The 23,653-nt window shown below is 41.7% G+C and overlaps 2 protein-coding genes across 2 annotated transcripts in view; one reads left to right on the forward strand and one right to left on the reverse strand.

Annotated features, from left to right (window-relative positions):
* Positions 1 to 4,362: 4,362 nt before the first annotated feature.
* LOC129534056 (large ribosomal subunit protein eL34-like) lies at positions 4,363 to 4,704 on the forward strand. The gene has a single exon (XM_063707142.1). The coding sequence runs from the start codon at positions 4,363 to 4,365 to the stop codon at positions 4,702 to 4,704; it is 342 nt and encodes a 113-aa protein (XP_063563212.1).
* A 7,602-nt stretch (positions 4,705 to 12,306) lies between these two features.
* The window catches only part of ZNF318 (zinc finger protein 318), a 33,577-nt gene continuing 22,230 nt past the window's right edge, over positions 12,307 to 23,653 (reverse strand). The window contains exons 7-10 of the mRNA XM_019029354.4: positions 18,897 to 19,100; positions 18,333 to 18,432; positions 17,014 to 17,132; positions 12,307 to 16,726 (exon numbers count right to left, since the gene is read on the reverse strand). Coding sequence (XP_018884899.3) covers positions 13,397 to 16,726; positions 17,014 to 17,132; positions 18,333 to 18,432; positions 18,897 to 19,100 — 3,753 coding nt within the window. The 3' untranslated portion in view covers positions 12,307 to 13,396. The remainder of the gene's footprint in view (positions 16,727 to 17,013; positions 17,133 to 18,332; positions 18,433 to 18,896; positions 19,101 to 23,653) is intronic.

Genomic DNA, 23,653 nt, shown 5'->3' on the forward strand with positions numbered 1-23,653 from the left:
TCAACACATGAAAATCAGTTGGGTTTCTATACACCTGCAATGAATACTTTGAGAGGAAATTAAGAAACCAATTACATTTACAATAGCATATAAAATAATAAAATACTTAGTATTGGATTTAGCCATGGAGGTGAAAGACATAACACAAAAACTACAAAATACTGCTGAAAGTGATTAAAGACGACCTAAATAAATGAAAAAGTGTCCCATGTGTAGGGATCAGAATACTTGATATCAAGATGATAATATTCAAAGCAATCTACAGATTCAGTGCATTCCCTATCACAATTTCAAGATTTTTTTGCAGAAATGGAAAAGCTGATCCTCAAATTCACATGAAATTGCAACAGGGCCCAAAGAGCTAAAACAATCTTGAAAAAGAACAAGGTTGGTGGACTCCTTCTTCTCAATTTCAAAACATACTACAAAGCTACAGTAAGCAAAACAGTGTGAGACTGGCATAAGGAAACACATATAAATCAATGGAGTAGAATGATGAGTTCAGAAATAAACCCATACATCTATGGCCAACTGATTTTCACTAAGGGTGCCATGATTCTCAATGGGCAAATAAACAGTCTTTTCATAAATGGTGCTGGGACAACCAGATATTCATGTGCAACAAATGGAGTTGGATCCCTCACACCATACATAAAAATTACTCAAAATGGAACAACAACCTAAACATAAGAGCTAAAACGGTAAAACTCTTAGAAGAATACAAAAGGGTAAATCTTTAAGACCTTCGATTTGGCAATCAAAGGATATCATGAAACTGAAAAGACAACCTAGAGAATAGTTGTAAGTCATATATCTGATAAAAACCAGTATGCAGAATACATAAAGAATCCTTACAATTCTACAACAGAAAGACAAACATTCCAATTTTAAAATAGGTAAAGGACTTGAATAAATATTTCTGCAAAGAAGATATAAAAACGGCCAATAAGGCCGGGCACAGCGGCTCACGCCTGTAATCCCAGCACTTTGGGAGGCCAAGGCGGCCGGATCACTTGAGGTCAGGAGTTCAAGACCAGTCTGGCCAAAATGGCAAAACCCCATCTCTACTAAAAATACAAGTATTAGCTGGGCTTGGTGGCCCATGCCTGTAATCCCAGCTACTACAGAGGCTGAGGCAGGAGAATCACTTGAACCCAGGAGGCGAAGGCTGCAGTGAGCTGAGACTGTGTCACTGCACTCCAGTCTGGGTGAGAGAGTGAGATTCTGTCTCAATTAAAAAAAAAAATGGTCAGTAAGTACATGAAAAGATGCTCACTGCTGGGAGCAGCGGCTCACACCTGTAATCACAGTACTTTGGGAGGCCAAATAGAAGGACTGCTTGAGCCCAGGAGTTTAAGACCAGCCTAGGCAACATAGCAAGACCCCGTCTCTACAAAAAATAAAAAATTAGCTGAGTGTGGTAGTGTGTGCCTTTGGCCCCAACTACTCAGGAGGCTAAGGTGGGAGGATCACTGGAGCCCAGAAGGTTGATGCTGCAGTGAACCGTGTTCCCACCACTGCATGCCAGTCAGGGCAACAAAGCAAGACCCTGTCTCAAAAACAACAACAAAAGAGATGCTCAGTATCGCTGTCATAAGGAAAATGTAAATTGAAACCACGATGAGATACTAGGATGGTTATATTTTTAAAAAGGGGAATAACAAGTGTTATGGAGAAATTGTACAATGCTGTAGGGATGTAAAATGATTCAAGTGCTATGGAAAACTGGCAGTTCCTCAAAAAATTAAACATAGAATAACCGTATGACCCAGCAATTTTACTTCTAGTAAATACCTGAAAGAATAAAAAAACAGGTGCTCAAATACTTATGCAGGAAATGTTCATAGCAGCATTATTCGAAATAGCCAAAGGTGGAAACAACTCAAATGTCCATCAGCAAATGAATGGATAAACAGATTGTGATATATACATATAATGGAGTATTATTCAGCTATAAAAAGGAATAAAACACTGATACATACTACAACATGGATGAATCTCAAAAACATTATGCTAAGTGAAAAAATAGTAACACAAAAATACAGACGAAAGGTCACATATTGTATGATTTTATTTATATGAAATGTCCAGAATAGATAAATCAATATAGAAAGAAAACAGATTGGTGATTGCCAGGGGCTGCAGGTAGGTGGGAATGGGGACTAACTGCTTAAGGGAAATAGAGTTTTATTTTGGGTGATGAAAATTTCACATATTTTATAATGTAAATTTCACCTCGATTTTTTTTTTAAAAAGTACCAGAGATTGTTATAACAGTCAGATTACTGGTTACATTTTGGGGAAGTGGTAACTGGAAGATAACATGAGAGGAGCTTCCAGGGTGTTGGTCATATTTTATTTTTTGATTTGGGTGTTGGTTACCTAGGTCTGTTCACTTTGTGAAATTGTTAAGCTTAACACTTGTAATGTGTTTTGTTTTTTGTTTTTGAGATAGGGTTTTACTATCATCCAGGCCAGAGTGCAGTGGTGCAATCATGGCTCACTGTAGCCTCTACCTCGTGGCCTCAAGCGATCCTCCCACCTCAGCCTCCTGAGTAGCTGGGACTAAAAGCACCCGCTCCCATGCCCAGCTAATTTTTCTATTTTTTGTAGAGACAGGGTCTTGTTATTTCGCCCAGGCTGGTCTTGAACTCCTGGACACAAGTGATCCTCCCGCATGCTGATCCTATCCAACATGGATAGGAGATTCATCCATGTTGGCCTCCTAAAGTGCTAGGATTACAGGCATGAGCCACTGTGCCCAGCCTGTTTTTAAAATATGAACATTGTACTTTAATATAAAAGTTTACTTAGAAAAAAGTTAAGGCCGGGTGCAGTGGCTCACGCCTGTAATCCCAGCACTTTGGGAGGCCGAGGTGGGCAGATCACGAGGTCAGGAAATCAAGACCATCCTGGCTAACACGGTGAAACCCCATCTCTACTAAAAATACAAAAAATTAGCCATGAGTGCTGGCGGGCGCCTGTAGTCCCAGCTACTCAGGAGGCTGAAGCAGGAGAACGGCCTGAACCTGGGAGGTGGAGCTTGCAGTGAGCTGAGATTACGCCACTGCACTCCAGCCTGGGCAACAGAGGGACAGAGCGAGATTCCGTCTCAAAAAAAAAAAAAAAGAAAAAAGTTAAATGGGGCCGGGCATGGTAGCTCACCCTGTAATCCCAGCACTTTGGGAGGCCGAGGCGCATGGATCACCTGATGTCAGGAGTTCGAGACCAGCCTGGCCAACATGGTGAAACCCCATCACTACTAAAAATACGAAAATTAGCCGGGCATGGTGGTGGGCGCCTGAAATCTCAGCTACTCGGGAGGCTGAGGCAGGAGAATTGCTGGAACCCAGGAAGCAGAAGTTGCAGTGAGCTGAGATTGTGCCATTGCACTCCAGCCTGGGCAACAACAGCGAGACGCCATCTCAAAAAAAAAAAAAAGAAAAAAGTTAAACGGTTACCATATGACTATATATTCCTAGTTGTGCACCCTAGGGAACTGAAAACGTATATTTACACAAAAACTTGTACATGAATGTTCACAGATTATTCATAATAGGCAAAATATGAAAATAGCCCAAATGTCCAACAATTAGTAGACAAAACATGGTATATCCATACAGTGGAATAATTAGCCATAAAATACAATGATACATGGTATAACATGGATGAACTTTGACAACATTAAGCTAAGTGAAAGAAGCCAGACACAAAAGAAATTTATTGTATGATTCCATTTATATTAAATGCTCAAAATAGGCAAATCCATAGAGACAGAAAGGAGACTGGTGATTGCCAGTGGCTTGGGAGTAGGGGTGACTGGGAGTATCTGCTAATGGGTATATGTTTTTTTAGAGGACGATGGAAATGTTCTGGAATTAGATAGTGGTGATAGTTGTACAACACTGAAGATATGAAAAATCACAGAACTATACACTTAAAAATGGTGAATTTGGCCAGGCACAGTGGCTCACGCCTCTAATCATATCACTTTGGGAGGCTAAGGTGGAAGGATCACTTGAGCCCAGGAAGTGGAGGCTGCTGTGTGCCATGACTGCAGGACTGTACTACTCCAGCCTGGACGACAGAGTGAAACCCTGTCTCAAAAAAATAAAGGTGAATTTTATGTTTTGTGAAATTCAACATATTAACTGTAATTCAATAAAAAAGATCTTAAATATTTCATCATTCATAATACATGTGACTTCATATAAAATAAAAGAAGTCCAAAGGGGTCTAGAGGTATGGCAGATGTTCTCTTTCCCCTGTCTATATTTCCTTTACAATCGGCCACCATTGAAAAGTTGAGGAAGCCTAGAGCTCTCAGGAGCAGTCCTTTGAGCTTGTGTAGGGGCACTCAGAATGGTCCAGCATTTGACATACCATCATAGGCTTTCCTACAACATAGCCTCTAACAAAACCAGGCTGTCCCAAACCCCTGGTAATATAATTGTTTACCTTTATACCAAGAAGGTTGGGAAAGCACCAAATTCTGCATGTGGTGTGTGCCCAGGCAGACTTCAAGGTGTTTGTACTGTGAGACCTAAAGTTCCTATGAGATTGTGGAAAACAAAAAAACATGTCAGCAGGGCCTGTGGTGGTTCCATGTGTGTTAAATGTGTTCATGACAAGATCAAGCGTGCTTTCCTTATTGAAGAGCAGAAAATTGTTGTAAAAGTATTGAAGAGTCAGAAAGCTAAATAAAAATGAAGCTTTTTGAATAATAATAACAGAAAAAAGAAGTCCGAAAGGAAAAACAGTATTCTAAAAAATGTTCCCTTTCCCTCACCTATCCCCCAGATCAGTACAGCTCAGACACCATTGGAGAACTGAGGTCTAAGCAGCAAAGCAGGTGATGGAGGTAGGGCTGTGAGTCATAGTTTGTATGAAAGCTTGTGACCAACATCTTTGACTGTCCCTGAACAGAGGAATGTGACAGTTGATAAGAAACAGATCTTGGGCTGGAACAAAGGAGAGAAAGTGGTGGTGACCAACGTGTTGGCAGCCCTGGCACCAGGTTGCTTTCCATTGCTTCATCCACCAGGTCATGCCTCAGGAATAAGTAATCCTTAACTAATATATCAGCAGCATGAGGCCCTGAGGTACTTTTTGCCCTTGATTGACTTCTTATTCCACTGATGGCTTTGCTTATATCATGAATATTCCCGAAAGTTACTAAAACCATAGATGTATTTGGGCAGTAAACTAGACCTCCAAGACTCTAAAAATGCCTGGACTTACAAATCAAAAACAAAACCAGCCTGCCGTGGTGCTCACGCCTGTAATCCGAGCACTTTGGGAGGCCGAGGGGGGCGGATCACTTGAGGTCAGGAGTTCATGACCAGCTTGACCAGCGTGGTGAAACCCTGTCTCTACTAAAAATACAAAAATTAGCCAGGCATGGTGGCACACGCCTGTAATCCCAGCTACTCGGGAGGCTGAGGCAGGAGAATCGTTTGAACCCGGGAGGCAGAGGTTGCAGTGAGCTGAGATTGCGCCACTGCACTCCAGCCTGGGCAACAGAGTGAAACTCTGTCTCAAAAAAAAACCCAAAAGCAAAACAAAACAAAAAAACAAAACCAGCCTAATAGTTTTCAGGATAAATCTGGAATTGACACAGCTTAGATTTAAATAAATCTCAGAGTTTACAGGATTTAAAGGTCAGCTAAATTTTACTAGGTTCTAGTTCTCATTCCCACTGTGTTTCTGAGCCCATAGCCCCAAAGTACAAAGAGGAATAAAAGTACCTATTAGCATTTTTTGGCCAGGCGCCGTGGCTCACGCCTGTAATCTCAGCACCTAGTGAGGCTAAGGTGGGTGGATCACTTGAAGTCAGGAGTTTGAGACCGGCCTGGCTAACATGGTGAAACCCCATCTCTACTAAAAATTAAAAAATTAGCCGGGCATGGTGGCACACGCCTGTAATTCCAGCTACTCGGGAGGCTGAGGCACGAGAATTGTTTGTACCCGGAAGGTGGAGGTTATAGTGAGCTGAGATCGCGCCATTCCACTCCAGCCTGGCCGAAAGAGTAAGGATCTGTCCCCCACCCAAAAAAAGGTACCCACTAGCATTTTTTCCTTTTTTCTTTTTCTTTCTTTTTTTTTTTTTTTTGAGACAGAGTTTCGCTCTTGTCACCCAGGCTGGAGTGGAATGGCGCAATCTTGGCTCACTGTGACCTCTGCCTCCCAGGTTCAAGCGATTCTCCTGCCTCAGCCTCCCAGCCTCCCAAGTAGCTGGGATTATAGATGACTGCCAACACCCCTGGCTAATTTTTTGTATTTTTAGTAGAGATGGGGTTTCACCATGTTGGCCAGGCTGGTCTTGAACTCCTGACCTCAAGTGATCTGCCAGCCTTGGCCCCGCAAAGTACTGAGATTACAGGCATGAGCCACCACACCCAGCCCTTTTTTTTTTTTTTGAGATGGTGTCTCTGTCCCCCACGCTGAGGCGCAGTAGCCCAATCAAGGCTCACTGCAACCTCTGCCTCCTGGGTTCAAGCAATTCACCTGCCTCAGCCTCCCAAGTAGCTGGGATTACAGGCATATGCCACGATGCCCAGCTAATTTTTGTATTTTTAGTAGAGACAGGGTTTTACCATGTTGGCCAGGCTGGTCTCGAACTCCTGACCTCAGGTGATCCAACCACCTTGGCCTCCCAAAGTGCTGGGATTACAGGCATGAGCCACCACGCCTGGCCCATTTTTAGTTTTTTTTTTTTATTTATTTTTGAGACAGGGTCTTGTTCTGTTGCTCAGGCTGGAGTGCAATAGTGCAATCAGAGTTCACTGCAGTTTCAACCTCCAGGGTTCAAAGCGATCCCCCCACCTCAGCCTCCCGAGCAGCTGGGACTACAGGCATGGACCACCATGCCAGACTAATATATTTTTTGTAGAGACAGAGTCTCCCTATGTTGCCTGGCTGGTCTTGAACTCCTGGGCTCAACTGATCTGCTGACCTCGGCCTCTCAAAGTGCTGGGATTATAGGTGTGAGCTACCATGCCCAGCCCTTACTGGGATTTTATTTTATTTTTTTCAAGACGGAGTCTTGCTCTGTTGCCCAGGCTAGAGTGCAGTGGCATGGTCTTGGCTCACTGCAACCTCTGCCTCCCAGTTTCAAGCAGTTCTCCTGCCTCAGCCTCCTGAGTAGTTGGGATTACAGGTGTGCGCCACCACACCTGGCTAATTTTTGTATTTTTAGTAGAGATGGGGTTTCACCATGTTGGCCAGGCTGGTCTCAAACTCCTGGCCTCAAAGCGTTCCACCCACCTCAGCCTCCCAAAGTGCTGGGATTATAGGCATGAGCCACCATGCCTGGTCCTCTACTGGCATTTTAAATGAGCAGAGAGTAAGGGGTTTCCTTGGTGTTTTGAAATGATGCTTGCCTGCTACTGTGTACCAGAGGTTTCAATGTGTGTGGGACAAGTACAAGACAGAGTGAAAACTGGTGGACAGCTGCCCTGAAGTCTGATATTGAAGGATCAAACATCTCCTTTGTGATTGTCCCTGCTTCACTGAGTCTCCTTTGCTTACTCATACCCCAATCTTCTAAGGACATACCCAATTTTACTTTGTCTTTGTATGGACCAATAAAAGAGGCTAGAACTGAGATAAGAGATGTTCTACTTAGGGGCACATTGGAGACTAGCGCCCAGGAAGAATATGAAGACCTGAACTCTACAGCTTTAATTTAAGTATTATGGCACAAAATGAGATATGGGACTTCAGGAATAATTTATTCAATGCTAAATAAGGTGAGGAGTGGCAAGTCTAAAATACATACCCTCTATGTACATTCTAATCTTGTTCATCCTCTACAGGTACAACAATATACACATTCACTCACCCAACTCACCATTTCCTGGCAGCTAAAATGACAGGATCTTCTCTACAACTTATCCCCACCCCCATCAGTCATACCCACCTTCTGGAAGTCAGATCCTTCAGGTGATTGCCTACTGGCCACAAGGGCACCCATCATTTCCGTGGCCTCTGTGGTTTCTATCCCTGCCTTTCTGGGGGCAGAAATGTCTGCTGCAGTCCTTCCTTTTGGAAATCTGAAGACTTTTGGAATTGCCCCTGAAAAGAAAGGAAGATAAGTGGGTGAGAGTCTGTAACAATGTGACCATAGTCATCCTTAGGAAGGTGGTTACAGGAAGACTGGGTGGAAACTTAGCAGGGGCACAGTGTCAGAGAGACGAAATAAAATAATATCTTAATATGGCTGATTTTATCTCTGCTTTCTCCACATCCTCTACCTTTTGTTCTCCCGTTATGTAACTCTGCCTCTGTTTTCACCCTGTTCATTCACTTCCCTTAAACATACTCATTTCCCTTATTTTCTACAAAACTTCTTTCTTGCCTAATCCTCCACAAATGGAACCAAAGCCTGTAAATCTTTAAATCATTACATCTAGATGTTATCTTCTGTCCTTTTGCATGCGACAAAGACTTTTTTATCTTTTGTGTACTTGTATTACTTTGTGAAACAGGTATCTTGATTTATATCATTTAATGTCCAAGTGCTTGTACAACATTAATGAATATGAACAACCAGTTCAACAGAGGTTGGGGAAAGAATGGGAAGAGGAAGAGAGGAAAAAGGAAAGAATGGTAAGACATTCCTGAAGAAGGTATGTTGCCCAGCATCGATGGGAATAGAAGAATTTAGGAAGTCTTGAGGGAAAAGCAGCAGGACCTATTTGTAATGATGGAAAACAGACAAGAGGTGTGAAGGAAAACAGGGATGCACTGAGTAGGAGAGACACAACTTAAAAAAAATAATTTTAATACAGAAAAGTATACAGAGGGGTAAAAAAAAACTGGCCTATAATTCCACAGCACTGGATAACCCTTACTACATGTTATCATTTTATACATGTATGTGTGTGCATGTGTACATAGTTTATAAAACATTTATATTTTATAGAAAATGCATTTTCATGGTCACAATGTTGAAACAAAACAGAAGATACAAAATAAAAAGTGATAGCATTCCTTTTCCCTCTTCCCAAAGGCAACCTTTTTTGGTTACGATTTAGTTTTGATGAGATGACAAGAGGATGCTGGAGACCATAAACTGTTGAATTACTTCTTCAACCAAATCAGAGGGGTTTGGGGTTTGACTGACTTCAGCATGCTTACGAAGTCTGGCTGGAAGGAAAAAGGAGGCCATTTGAAAACTGGATCCCCAAAACCTTTTTTTTTTTGCTAACTGTAAGGTCAGTTTAACTCCTTCTCATCCTCAGTTTCTCTTCTAGGAGCTGCAGAAGCAGTGTTCCCATCATGGCCTGGCGCCATTATTCCAGAATGCTGTTGAAGTGAGGGAACCAATGGCAACCTTGACATGCCTCAATGATACAGTGCTTTGTATACAAAGACCCAGGACAGAAGCAAGAGGACAGTTGGCTTCTAGAGTGCTAAACACCCAGAAAATACAATAGGCAATTTACAGTTTTTACTGACTTATAATTTGCTAAGTATTCACAATTTGTTAATAAAAACAGCTACTATTACCACATTGATTCTTTCAATGAATTTTTATTGAGTACCTGCTATATGCCAGACAACTGTGCACTGTGAATACAATGATTAAAAAAATAGTAAGCAAAGACAGACTTCTTGCTTTGGGGAGTTTATCATGTACTTAAGGGGAGCATATATTAATCAAAGAAACATAAATGTAAAATTACAACCACATTAAATGCTACAACATAAACATACATGTTTTATATGTATTCTTCTGAAAGTGTATACGGGTTGAGGGCAAATCAGGAGAGTTGTGATTAATAAGAGTAGAAGATTTTCATTATAAATTCAACTTCGTGGCTTATCGATGAATATTGTATACATAACTTAGTTAAAAATTACATAAACATTACTGCAATTTTAAACTCTAAAGAGATGTGCTCACAAAACTATTTTCATTTGTCCATGTTCTCACATAAATTGTTAATAAATGAAGACTTTTAGGTTCTTATCCTAGATTTAGTATGTAAGCTTTGTTAAGGTGAGAACCAAGGTTTAGGGATATATATTAATATATCAACAAAGCTTGCCTATATATGTTTATATATATATTATCTATATTATATATATAAAAGAAACTATACTATATATAGTATATATAAAACTATATACATATATACATATATATATGTGTAAAAGAAACTACCTCACTTATTTCTGTTACAGGCTACATCCTCTCTGAACCCTCCTCCAATTTTTAAAATTACACTTTATGTTCCTATTGGATGCATGTGTCCTGTATGTCCACCTCCCCACCCCATTCTTCCTCAGTCCTGGAATCTGGCAGACTGATAAATGGACTACGTGCTGGCATGCCCTGCTACCAAAATATTAACTTTTTGACTTTTTAGAAAGATGAAGTGTCATGGGTGAAGTAATACTTAACTATATTATTCAGCAATATTAGCAGAGTATTATGTGCCCTGTGAATATAGTATGGCTTGTAAAGCAGGAAGCCCCCCATTTGCAAGGCCAGGGGGAATTTTTAGCGGGTTATCTATACACCTTAGGTAAAATTAGGTATTTGCCCAAATTTAAACATAATTGCTGATCATCTGCTTCTCACAATTGAGGATATCTGATAAAAGTTGTTCCTGATGTTTGTAAAATTTAAAACATAGTTATATTACACCATAAGCTGCATTTAAAATTCAGGGCCCATTTCTTCCATGTGCCTAAGTCTCCTAAGTTGAAAGTTTATTCAGTACTGTGATAGTAGAGAACAACAAAATATGCTCTATCTCCAGCTACTGGGTTAGAATTCTGTCCTTCCTTTCACCTGTCTTCTCTGGATAGGTTCCAAAGCTAGATCCCACTAACCAAAAGGAAGGAGGCAGCAACACTTCCTGCCCAGAATACAGAATCCTCAAAGTTCTCCCTCTGCTGGTTCAAGGAAGATATAAAGAATGTCACTCCCGTAACTCTTAAGTGAGCATTATTTTTGAAAAAGCCGCAGATTGGTAGATGCCTTTGGTGTAAATCCTGAAGTTATCCAGAGAATACAAGAGGAGTTACTACCAAAGCTTAGGCTCAAAGTACTCCAGCCCTAGCTACCTGAACTAGTTCTGCCCTTCCTACAATAAATTTTGCCTTTTTCTCTTCTCAACTCAAGTAGCCCCCTCCTAACCTAGAGAGTAAGATTCCAATGCCCTCTGAGGAAGTAAGGTTAGGATTGGGATCTTGATATGGTTACCTCCTCCCAACTCTTTCTCTAAAACCATCAGTCTCTCCCTAAAGGGAAGTGGAACTAAGTGAACAGGACTGAAAATCAGCACAAACTGGCATTAAAAATTATGTTCCCTGAATTCCTATAGATAACCTGCTAGAACAGGGAGGGAGTAGTTCTCCGGGAAAACAAATCTCTCTGAAGCTTACTTGGGTTTAAACTCTTCTAAATGGCACCTTTTGAGTTAGTCTATGGTTTCCAAGCAAGAAAACTGCATTGAACTCAGGCTTTGTCCTAAAAACCAGGGCTAGAAAGGTGACACAGGCAGGATACCCTGACCCTGCACATATTGGTGGTAGGATAAAGATAACGATCTTTATCTCAAAGGAAACAACACAAAACAACTCTGTGACACAGTAAGGTAAACTAACTTGTCTAAAATCACAGCAAGGTAAATGACTGAGGCACAGTCAAGGATCTAGCTCTCCCAAATCTGTGTCCTTTCCATAACATAAGAGAGGCCAGAATGACTTCTAAATTGACATTAGTCAAAAAAATTAAAAATCCTTCCCAATGTTGACCTAGGGATTTTATAGCTCTGTACATAAGGAAACAGGAAAAAAAAATTGGGGGAGCGGGGAGGTTAATCCAGATCAGCAATTTTGTATTATCTTTGAGGAACAGGTGGGTAAATAAGACTCCGAAGGCCCTGTTGAGTCAGGTTATAAACTGCTGACAACAGGGATACAAGAGGAAACTGGGACAGAGATAGAAAATCTGAGGACTGAGCTCCCTAATTCCCAAGAGCAAGAACCTGATTGTCCTAGGGGAGCTCAGTTCCCAGAAAATCCTATGGAGAGTCAACACAAAGGTATATAAAAAGCTTCACAACAGGAAGATGCCAATACCAGACAACTGTTGCCTACTCACTACCCACCCAGGCTGCGCTGGGGCAGACTATATATCCTAACATTCTGGCATGAAGTAGTTCTGACAAGTGAGGAAAGCATGGTTGGGGGTGCAGATAGACAATAGGGCAGCAGGGATTCACTGTTCTAGTTTTCCTTTGGAGTTCAAATGTGTGTGATTTCAAAACAAAAATCCAGAAGGAAACATGAGATTAATGCATTTATTCCAAGTAATTAACACATTAAAAATAAAGTTAAACTTGTCCAAGCCAACTCATAAATTCTTTAATCTTTTTAACAAAATATACAACCCCAAACATCATACTATGGTTGAAATTAATTGGGAAAGGAGGAGGTAGAGGAAAGGATACATATGGGTTTGTGGAACAGGGAATGAGTTCAATCTCAAGACAAGTTTCAGAGATCTTCTACCCCTTCACAACACAAATGGCTGCTAAACAATTTAATACAAAGTGTTATTGGATCACAATACAATGAACAAAGGCCATTTCAAAAATAAAAGTGATCTCAAAAGCATATCTGCTCCTGGCAATAAACCATGAATAAGCCTTACCGATTTGTCGTCTTCTAAAAGTAAGCCTGCCAGATATTCTTCCATGTTTATTTCCAAACAGGTTTGTGGGTTAGCAGGACAATGCATCTCAAGAAAGGCAACAGAATAAGGGAAGTACAGGAGTTGACATGCCAATAAGGGGTGTAAACAGTAAACAAAAGAGCTACTCACGCTGCATTTCAAACAATGTTAAGGCAGGCCCATCCAAATGGAAGCCTAAGAGATGAACAATTCTTCCAAGTTTTCCATTTCAGCAAGCTTTCTGGTGTTTTTCCCAGAGATGCATCAACTGCCCAGGAAATTGGGTAGGAATACAACACAGCAACTGGAGAGGTCAGCTGCCTCCATCCTCCCCCACATTTCAGAAATGGCAGAGTCAAAGCCAAAATACAATCAAAGCACACTATGTGGTGAGCCAGTTAGACATCTGATTTTAATGACAAAGTGGGAGAAAATAAATTGGCCAAAAAAATTAACAGAAAATACATTTTTACATATATATATATATATATATAAGTTGTTATCGATTTGTCTGGTGTTTTAAGGGGAAAGGGAAAAGGAAAGGAGGTAAATTTTTTAGCTTCCATGAACATTTACTGTAAGATGCTGACTGCATCTCTTGGTGTAGGTTCCAGATGAGATAACAAACTAGTCCTGGATCATCTGGGCATCTGATTTCTAGAAGCCAATGATTCACTCACAAGTAGCTCTACGTATTTATTCTTAGTTGTGAACACTGGATTCTGTGTGGTCCTGGATGGCACCAACTGTAGTTTCCTGTTCAGGCATTCCCTGAGGGACCATATTGTCTTCAATTACCTGCTCCCTTGGAGGGGACCTTGACACTGGAGCTTTAACCAAATTCAGAGGGTCGCCACTGTCATCATCTACTTGCAGAATTGCCACCTCTGTGGTGGATGCATTCGATATTTCTAGCTGTAATGGCCCCAACTCCAGGGAACTACATTTAGAAGGGTCACCTGGCTCAGAGAGTGGAGAACACAGTTTATCTTTTTGAACTCCAGAGGTCCGTGTGACAAAGTCAACAAGGTCTGGAAGGCAAGGAGATGGCCCAAGGCCTGCAGAATTAATTGTTTTTAATTCCAATCCGAGTGACTCTTGTTTGTCTAATTGGGAAGATTCTTTTACTTCCTCAGGCATCATTCCTCCTGCTAACAGGTCAAGGGCCTGGTGTGTTCCCTCTAGGCCCCCCAAGCCACGGTCAACATTTTCTGTAAGTCCAGTTTTCAAAATGTTAGGAGAAGGGATCCTAACACACCTGGGATTAGGTGAGTTTCGTTCACCCTCTGTCTCAAAGTCAAGCACCAAGGTTTTGGGAGAATCTAACGGAAACCCAGAAAAAGATGGGATTGGTTCGAAGTCAGTGGGATCGGAGGAATTACACCCTATAGGTGATACAGAATTTTCTTCACACACTTTCTGACACAAGGCAGTTGGGGATCTATGTGCTGGGCTTACCCGAGTAGTGCAGAAATCAACAGGCATATCCCCCAGATTCCCCAGGGCAGTAAGCTCCTCTACCTTTAAGTCTGTAGCTTCAAAGTCTTCTAGGGCCTTGCTTTCTATTGTCACTGTTAACTCTGGATGGACATCTTGTAGCTCCAGTGCTTCTGCTTTTGGTTTCTCTGGGCTCTCCCAAGTCTCTGGCCTCTTCTTGTTTTCATCCCAAACAGCCAACTCATAGATCTTTTTAACTTGAAAGTCTTTTGATCTTTCTCTCTTGAGTTTGAGACTTCTGTACCTAGAAGTTCTAGAAGCTGATTCTGGAGCTGAATTCTCTAGCCCCTCCTCACTAACAACTGAAACTCCTTGCTCTTGTAGACTACCTGTTAAACACATAGCTGATCTGGCTGGGGAATGAAGAAGCAACTCTGGGGCAGAAATTTTCACAGGTGTATCTTGTGGGTTGAGTAAAGACCTAGCTTCTGATAAAAATGAGTCTAATTTTGCCTTTGTGAAAGAGCAAGCCTGTGGACTCAATTTGATCACTACTTTACTTGGAGTTTCACTTCCTGTCATCAATTTATTGGACTGTTCAGCCTCTTTGTCAATCATTAGCAAGTTGGGCTGTTTTACTTCTCCCTCCCACATGTATCTCTTTCCATGGTTCAAATTAGAATCATCTATGCTGTGGGGTCCAATGCTGGTACTTGCTCCCTCATCAACTATCCCCTCAGACAGCTCCTTTACCCTTTCTTTTAGTTCAGTGTTTGTCTCTATCTCACTTTCTCTACAATCCTCAGATTCACGGAGCTCTTGGCTTTCCTTATCCTGGTTAACAGATTCTCTGAGGTGGATTTCTACCAACTTCTGAGATTCTTTGCACTGTATATCTAACAGTTGAGGACGTGGTTCTACACCAGGTGGTCCTGGCTCTCCCAGGTCAAGCTCACTCTTCTTCTCTGGAGATATATCCCTACTACTGTCACTCTGGAAGGAACTAGAGGTCCATATGGCCAAAGTGTCTGTCTTTGGGGTAATTGTTTCATAAGGCCTGCTTTGGCACAACCTTGTCAGAGGCTGTAGGAAGCCATAGGTGCTGCCTGTGCTTTTTGGGTCTACATGTTCTACAACTGACCATTTCCCTAGGGCCACCAGAGTTTTTGCAATGGGCTTTTCAGAGTTGCTAACTATAGGAGCAGCGACCAAACCCTCATCTTGATGCAACTCCTCTTGGGATGCACTGCTGTTCAAAGGAGAAGTAGAAGAGGTGTCTGAACTTTTGGTTCTAGAGAGGTTGCTATTTTCCCCATTGGCCAATGGACCACCACTTAGCTTAGTCTCAGGGGCCCCCTTTCCACCACTACTATAGAATATGTCATACAGGTCCTTAGCATTGGCTGTGGCTAAGCATGAATTTCGCTTCTCTAATTTTTTGGCTTGTTCACTGAACACACTTGAGAGGGGTGGTGGAGGACGTACTAATACAGAGAACAGGGTCTGGTCTCGGTCACTCTCACTCACCCCAGGAGCTGTCTCATCAGAAGGAATGGCAGCTGGCTGTGCTGAGGCCATGATGGCTACAGGCAACACTGGGTTCAAAATGTTAGGACCCACGAAGCCAGGGCTGAGAGTCTGAGATACAATTGGGTTTGATTTTACTGGAGCCAAGATAGCATTTGCTTGAGCAGCAGACGGGGCAGCTGGATGAGGTATAACGGGGGGTGGTGGAGGTGGTGGAGGTGGGGGTGGTGGAGGAGGTGGTAGTATTTGTTCAGGTAAATGAGATGGCTCACTCTTTTCAGCCAACACCACTTTTTCCTCTGGAGACCCTTTTAGAATCACCTCTTCCCCTCCAAATGCTTTGGAGATGATGTCTGGAGGTAAGAGGAGATCAGCTGAAGACTCTTTAACCACTGGCAGAGGTTTAGCAGTGGTTCCAGAGGACTTAATAGACAGAAAGGTGTTAAGAGGAGCTGGCTTGCTCACTGTGGCTGAACATGACTTGCGGAGTACTGTGGATGGAATAGGCAGGTTGGGTCGGATCTTAGTCTGTGTGGAAGTTGTCACAACAGGCATCCAAGGGCTGGTATGTGCAACAACAGTTTTCCCAGAGAGCTTGATTTTGATAGGCTTTGCCTTCCCAGCTTCAGTTTTGCCATCCTCTTTGTCCTTACTACTTTCTACAATCTCTTCTTTAGAGATACTTGGGGTCACCATTGAACTTTTCTCCTCTTCTTTTTCTGGCTTCTTCCAGCTGAATTTCCCAAAAGAAGATGATGTCGGTGATTCCTTCTTTACCTCTTCTTTTAACTGGAGTTTGATGCCAGTGTTCCTTTTATTTTCAGCTTTTTCAGGGGAGTTCCTACCCTCAGAGAGTTGGCCTTCTAATTTCTCAGAGACCTTGTCATCCTCCTTTACTTCTTTCACAGCCTTTGCCTTTTTTTCTTTCTTCTCCTCCTTTGGTTTCTCACTAAGTTTGCGCTTTAGCTCACTCTGCCGTCGCCGTTCTGTCTCTAGGACCACAGCCAAGCCAGCTTGGCGGTCCAGATTCCGCCGCTCCTCATATAATGGGTTTTCATCCACATATTTCTGGGAAGAAAAAAGATAAAGACTCAAAAACTGGTGAAAATACAAGAGAAAAAAATCTTGGCCCCGCTACTGTTAGAATTCATTTAGTAGAAATCCCCAGAATTATCTTCCTCAAGGACATACGGGATGCTATCTGCCGAGCATCTCCCACTAGGATTGAGGAGAACTTAGAGGTTATATGGAATTTGAAGTGTCAATGGCTTTTTCTGGCTCGGACGCCATTTGACAAAGTCAAAATAATTACTTCAGAAAAGTTGGAAACTCCACAGCCTACTACAAAGACCAACCTTGTATTTCTCATTGTGTTGGTGACCCTTCACATGTTGCTCCCCAGAAATTGGATCCCCCAAAAATTCCTCACAGAGCTGGCAATAAAATCCACTGATGGGAACCAGAAACTCAGAGCCTGGAAGAAGTAGAAAAAAGTCAAGGAAATAAGTCGATTCCACCCAGAATGACAGCAACCAATGGAAATCCCACCACCCCTTTGCAGTAAAATGGTTACAGTATAGAGGGCCTTACCCACTTTGAAGTCAGAAGCAGTATTTAGATGAATCCCAATGGCACAGTCTTTCCAACCTAAGGCTTGAACTACAGTCCTCTATTTCTTCTACCTCTTGGGAACATTAACTGGTTAATTTAGGAGTTTCCTGTGCCAGATTAATTCCTGTTGCTGAGTCTCCTCAAACCCTAACTAGCACCAAGCATCTCAGGAGATATAAAAACTATACTCCCAAATAGCCCATTACCATTTTATGATGATCTCTCATGTTGGTATTAATTACTGAGGAAACTATCTTCTGTAAATCTCAAGGGTATAGTAGCAGCACTGGCTACTTGTGAAGGTAAGAAATTGAAAAGTTTATAGGCTGAGCATAGTGGCTCATGCCTGTAATCCCAGCACTTTGGGAGGCAGAGGTGGGCAGATCACGAGGTCAGGAGATCGAGACCATCCTGGCTAACACAGTGAAACCCCGTCTCTACTAAAAATACAAAAAATACAAGGCATGGTGGCAGGTGCCTGTAGTCCCAGCTACTCGGGAGGCTGAGGCAGGAGAATGGGGTGAACCCGGGAGGCGGGGCTTGCAGTGAGCAGAGATAACACCACTGCACTCCAGCCTGGGCAACAGAGAGAGACTCCATCTCAGAGAAAAAAAAAAAAAAAAAGAAATTGAGAAGTTTAAAGACAAAGGAAGTTTCTGCTTCTCCACTTACCCCTTAATAACAATGACTCAAAATATTGTATAGTTCTTAGTTGAAAAGGCAGTTAAATTACTGCATCTCCTGTCCTTTTTAACCTGGATTCCAAACAAGTAAGATTTTGGGCCCATAAGCCAATGACAAAGACAATTCTGTTTTAAGTGACATGTCTAAGTTTAACATCTGTGAATAGATTTTTGGCCATATGGGTAGAGATCATGGTCTTATAGATCTCTTTATAGCTTCAGGACCTAGTACACTGTTTTGTACACAGAAGGCATTCCTACGGCTTTGTTAAAAGGAATGGCTGTCTCATGCTATGCTGCTTCCTAGAATGTTAGCTCAGGGACATCTCTTCCTCAACTGAATGTAAGGAAACCACAAAGGAGGCAAAAAGGAAACATACCTTTTGCAGGAACAGTTATCTTGTCAGTGCGCTTTATGGCATCTTGCTTGGCCTCACTCTGGGTCTTTGAAGCCCAAGGTCTGTTGTAGGGATCCAGTGTCTATTTGTAAGAGGCAGAGGTGCTCACACAACAGCACTAAAAGCTCAATGACCCACTTTTCTCTTTTTTTTCCCCCATAGTAAGACCAGGGGACCAGAAGCCCCCAGCTACCCACCCCCACCCCCTCTGCCAACTGTTTTAATGGAAATCACCTGTGGAAAAGGTAAACACATGTTAGAGCAAGTACCAGAAAAAGGTAAAATGAAACAAAAAAATCAGGTACTCAAGGAATCAAAAGAGGCAGAAACCTCACTTACACTTGTCATGGTGTTTAGTTACAGCCAAGTCCCCTGGGCTGAGCCCTGGGGATGGTGTCTCCTTTGTTGGTGTCTCTTGGCTCTTCAGATTGGGGCTCCTGCCCATATGAGAATGTTTCCTTTTCCAGCTTTGCAATGCAGATAGGGGTACAGAAGTTTGCAGAGAGTGAGGGTGGGAGTGAAAATAACAGAGAGTAGGATACCAACCTGTGTGTGCTTCTTATTGTGCATATGAGTGAAGAAATCAAACATGGTCCCACAGATGGTGTTGCAGTCTTTGCACCAGTGATTGCCAGCATCATAATACTCATAAGCAGCAGTGGGCTGATCCAACTGCTTAGTGGCTGACTGGGGGCTTTCGGCAGGCTTGGGGCTCTTAGTACGAAACTTCTCATTGTTTACTTTTGATTCCTAGAGGGGAAAAATCTGTACTTACAAGGAATTCAAGGCAATCTAGACTTGTCTTCTGTTAGAAATAGTAAGTGGCCATAATAATAGAAGTAGGGCCATATGACCGTATTTCCAATGTTTAAAGCTGCACAAGTTGGGGGGAACCCTAACAGAAACATGTCTCTAAGACATAGAACTATTTGACTTCATAGTGCTATCACAGCATAAAAAGTAAATCATAATGGCAATATATTTACTTACATATCCTAAAATATCTCTAGAAGAACAGCCAAGGTTGTGGAAACATTGGCTGCCTCTGGGGAAGGGAAGTGGAGAACAAGGATGGGTAGGAGTCTCTTCACTGTATACCCTTTAGTAAATGTTGAATATGTTACCTATGCAACTAAACAGTTAAATTTGAAAATCATGACAGCTAGGGAGGGAAGAAAAACCAACATGGAAAAGGTAATTGACAGGCTAAGCAAAGCAAATGCAGAAAATAGGTGATAGTGAACTCATCACATGCATCCTGGTATGAAAAACTGGAGAGAAGGGTTGGTGTACATAGATAAAGTAGACTATACAACTACACATAGATAAAGTCATCTATGTAGAATGATTTAAAGCAATCTAGGAAAAACATTCCTAATTGCCTAAAATATCACTTTTAGAATTTAACACCTTTAGAGGCCAGGTGCAGTGGCTCACACCTGTAATCCCATCACTTTGGGAGGTCGAGGTGGGCAGATCACTTGAGGCCAGGAGTTCGAGACAGGCCTGGCCAACATGGTGAAACCCCATCTCTACTAAAAATACAAAAATTACCCGGGCATGGTGGTGTGCACCTGTAGTCCCAGCTACTGGGGAGGTTGAGGCACGAGAATCACTTGAACCCAGGAGGCGGAGGTTGCAGTAAGATAAGATTGTGCCACTGCACTCCAGCCTCAGCAACAAGTGAGACCCTGTCTCAAAAAAAAAAAAAAAATTTTTAACACCGTTAACATGTATCCTTTTTAAAAATATATCAACTTCTTAATATTAAAGTTATCAACAGCAAATACTTTAATATGAATTAATTTATTACCAAGCTGGAACAAGGCACTCAGGAAATGAGAATTTTGATTAATGTTCAGGAGTAAGGCACAGGAAAAAAAGATAATTTTTGCAACTCAGAGGCTCACTATGAATGGGGTTCTATAGTACACAAGACGAAGAGCTGGGTACCTGGAATATTGGCTCACGCAGGGAAAAAGGTAGGATAGAGAAAGAGAAACAACTGGGGCTTCAAAGATACTCTTTCCCTACCTGAGTCCTATTCAAGAATGACTAAAGAAATCACACCAAACAGGCAGGGGATGGGAGAGTTCACACACTCCTGGTGGGAGTATTAACTGGCACCATCTTCTAGAAGATAATCTAGGAATACATTACATACCTCAAAATACTGTATACCCTTTAACCCAGCAATTCACTCCTTGACATTTATCCTATGGAAATTATCATGTCAAACAACAGGTGATTTGATTGGTTAAATAAATTTTGCTTAACCATGCAACCAAAACAACAAAAAATAAGGTTGTTAAAAATGGTATTATAGAAGTGTATTTACTGACATGGAAAGATGTTCATGATATACTGAGAAAACTAATAAAATACACTTGAATAATCAACAAAGATATGTAAATCGGCATACAGCGTTGAATATCACTTTATCCAAAATACTTTCTCTAACCACTCTATACTCCTTATCCTGTTTTCTTTTTTTAGGCACTTCTCATTACCTAACATGGTTATTTATTTATCGTCTTCTGCTATTTAATGAGAATATGAACCTTGTCTATACTGTTCAGTGTGATACTTCCCATATCTAGACCAGTTCCTGACACTTTATTGGTGACCAATACATATTTGTTAAGTGAATTGATGGACAGAATTAATACTTTGGTGTATGTATTTGGAGTAACATACACCAAGGTATTAATAATAAATTAATGTATTTGGAATATATAATAATACCTTGGTGTATGTATTTGGAATAACATACACCAAGGTATTAATAATATTATACACCAAGGTATTAGTAACAGTGGTCTCGGCTGGGCCCAGTGGCTCATGCCTGTAATGCCAGCACTTTGGGAGGCTGAGGTGGGCAGATTACTTGAGCTTAGGAGTTCGGGACCAGCCTTGGAAACATGGCGAAACCTCAACTCTACAAAAATACAAAAATTAGCCAAGCGTGGTGGTGGTGAGCACCTGTAGTCCCAGCTACTGGGGAGCCTGAGGTGGGAGGAATGCTTGGACCTGAAAGTTGGAGGCTGCAGTGAGCCATGACTGTGTCACTGCACTCAACTTGGGTGACACAGTGAGACCCTGTCTCAAAAAAAAAAAAAAAAAAGTGATAATAATAGTTGTCTCTAGGTAGATGAAATTACAAGTTCGTATGTGCTTTTCTGAAATGAACAGAAAGGGAAAGAAAACCTCAAACCAACTATACATTTTAAAGAGAGGTAAAGAAAGAAGAAATACCAAGGACAGGTAGGAAAGAAAGGCTGTGGACATAATATTCCTCACTGCTGAGATGAAAACTGAATTGTAACATATCCGTTAGTTTCAGAGACCATGAAGACGCACCCAAATCAAGATGACAGATTATCACTGGGTTCGTACATGAATAGAAATCCAATGTATAAGTCAATTACAAAGGACCAGAGCTTTTAAATTCTTCTCCCATCAAAGGCCCTACCTAGACTGAAGACCCAGGTATAAAAGACTAGGCCTACCTGGTTGAGAAATAAAACTCTCCTAGGAAGACATGGAAAAAAATAGAGCTTGGGTGATAATACAGAATATATTCTCTTTCCTACCTCTCAATATTAACTGAGGATGTACTATGTGCTAGACATATTGTATGCCATGGGAAATACAAAGATAAAAAAGATTCCTCTTTTATCCTCTCGGGCCAGGTGGGGTGGCTCACATCTGTAATACTAGCACTTTGGGAGGCTGAGGCGGGAGGATCATCACTTGAGCCTAGGAGTTCAAGACCAGCCTGGGGATGGGCGCAGTGGCTCATGCCTGTAATCCCAGCACTTTGGGAGGCCGGGGCAGATGGATTACCTGAGGTCACGAGTTCGAGACCAGCCTGGCCAACATGGTGAAACCATCTCTACTAACAATACAAAAATTAGCTGGGTGTGGTGGCACACGCCTGTAACTCCAGCTACTCAGGAGGCTGAGGTAGGAGAATTGCCCAGAAGACGGAGGTTGCAGTGAGCCAAGATCACGCCACACGCCACAGAATAAGACTCTGTTTCAAAAAAAAAAAAAAAAAAAAAAAATGCTGGGCAGGGTGGCTCACGCCTGTAATCCTAGCCCTTTGGGAGGCCGGATCACGAGGTCAGGAGTTTGAGACCAGCCTGGCCAATATGGTGAAACCATGTCTCTACTAAAAATATAAAAATTAGCTGGGCGTGGTGGCACGTGCCTATAATCTCAGCTATTCGGCAGGCTGAGGCAGAAGAATTGCTTGAACCTGGGAGGCGGAGGTTGCAGTGAGCCGAGATTGCGCCACTGCACTCCAGTCTGGGTGACAGAGCAAGAACTCTGTCTCAAAAAAAAGACCAGCCTGGGCAATATAGCAAGACCCCATCTTTAACCAAAAAAAAAAAAAAAAAAAGAAGCTCTCATTTAGTGGAGACAGACATAAGAAGAGTCTTTAAATAAGACAACGAAATAAATTTTACAAAGAAACAAATTACAGACTGCTAAAGAAGGCTGACTAGATCTGGGTGGAATTCTGGAAATTCTTCATGGAAGAGGTGGTATCCAAATTGGGCTTTAATGAGTGAGTGGGGTTGGGAGAAAGATTATTCCAGGCTAATAGGATTATTTATGCAAAACCAGAGAGGTGTAATACCAGATATTGCACATCCGGAAAATTGCATTTTGAGGTGATGCAGCGCAAGATGTAATATAATGTTTCTTCAGCAGTATTCATTACTATGTGCCAGGCCCTGGGCTATGTATTGGGAATCATATTGAACAATGACACACATAAAGTCCCTGTAACTTTTGAACCTTAAAATCAAATTAGGGGAACACATTTAATTATAAAATCAGATCTGTCATAAATGTTAAGAAGGAAAATTACAAGATATTATGGGAGTGTATATCAGGCAAATTTAACAGTCTAGGGAATCAGAGAAGGATATCAGGGAAGTAATTTAAGATCCAATCTAAAGGATGAATTGGAGTTAGAAGAGCAGATAAGGAAAGAGTTGGATTTGCACGGTAAAGAAAGGGAACAGAAAATGTGAGGTCATGAGAGGAGATGATACATTTGAGGAATGAAAAGGTTAGTAATGAAACTACAGTCAGCAAGAAAGAAAGAGGCATGAAATGAGGTTGAGGAGGTAGGCAAGGGATTAAGTATCATGATCACTGGCTATATGTGCAAAAAGAGTTAATTAACATAGCAACATAAGCAAAAACTGATGTGGCTTGGACTTGAATGTCAATGGAGATGATAAGGTGCATGGAATTGAGATTTACTTTGGAGAGGGACCTGACAGAAT

The sequence above is a fragment of the Gorilla gorilla genome, chromosome 5 (genome assembly GCF_029281585.2).
Source record: "Gorilla gorilla gorilla isolate KB3781 chromosome 5, NHGRI_mGorGor1-v2.1_pri, whole genome shotgun sequence".
Classification (NCBI taxonomy): Eukaryota; Metazoa; Chordata; class Mammalia; order Primates; family Hominidae; genus Gorilla; species Gorilla gorilla.

What these genes read in the sequence shown, in the direction of transcription:
- LOC129534056 (XM_063707142.1), top strand. Translation starts at nt 4,363, where the DNA reads ATGGTCCAGCATTTGACATACCATCATAGGCTTTCCTACAACATAGCC.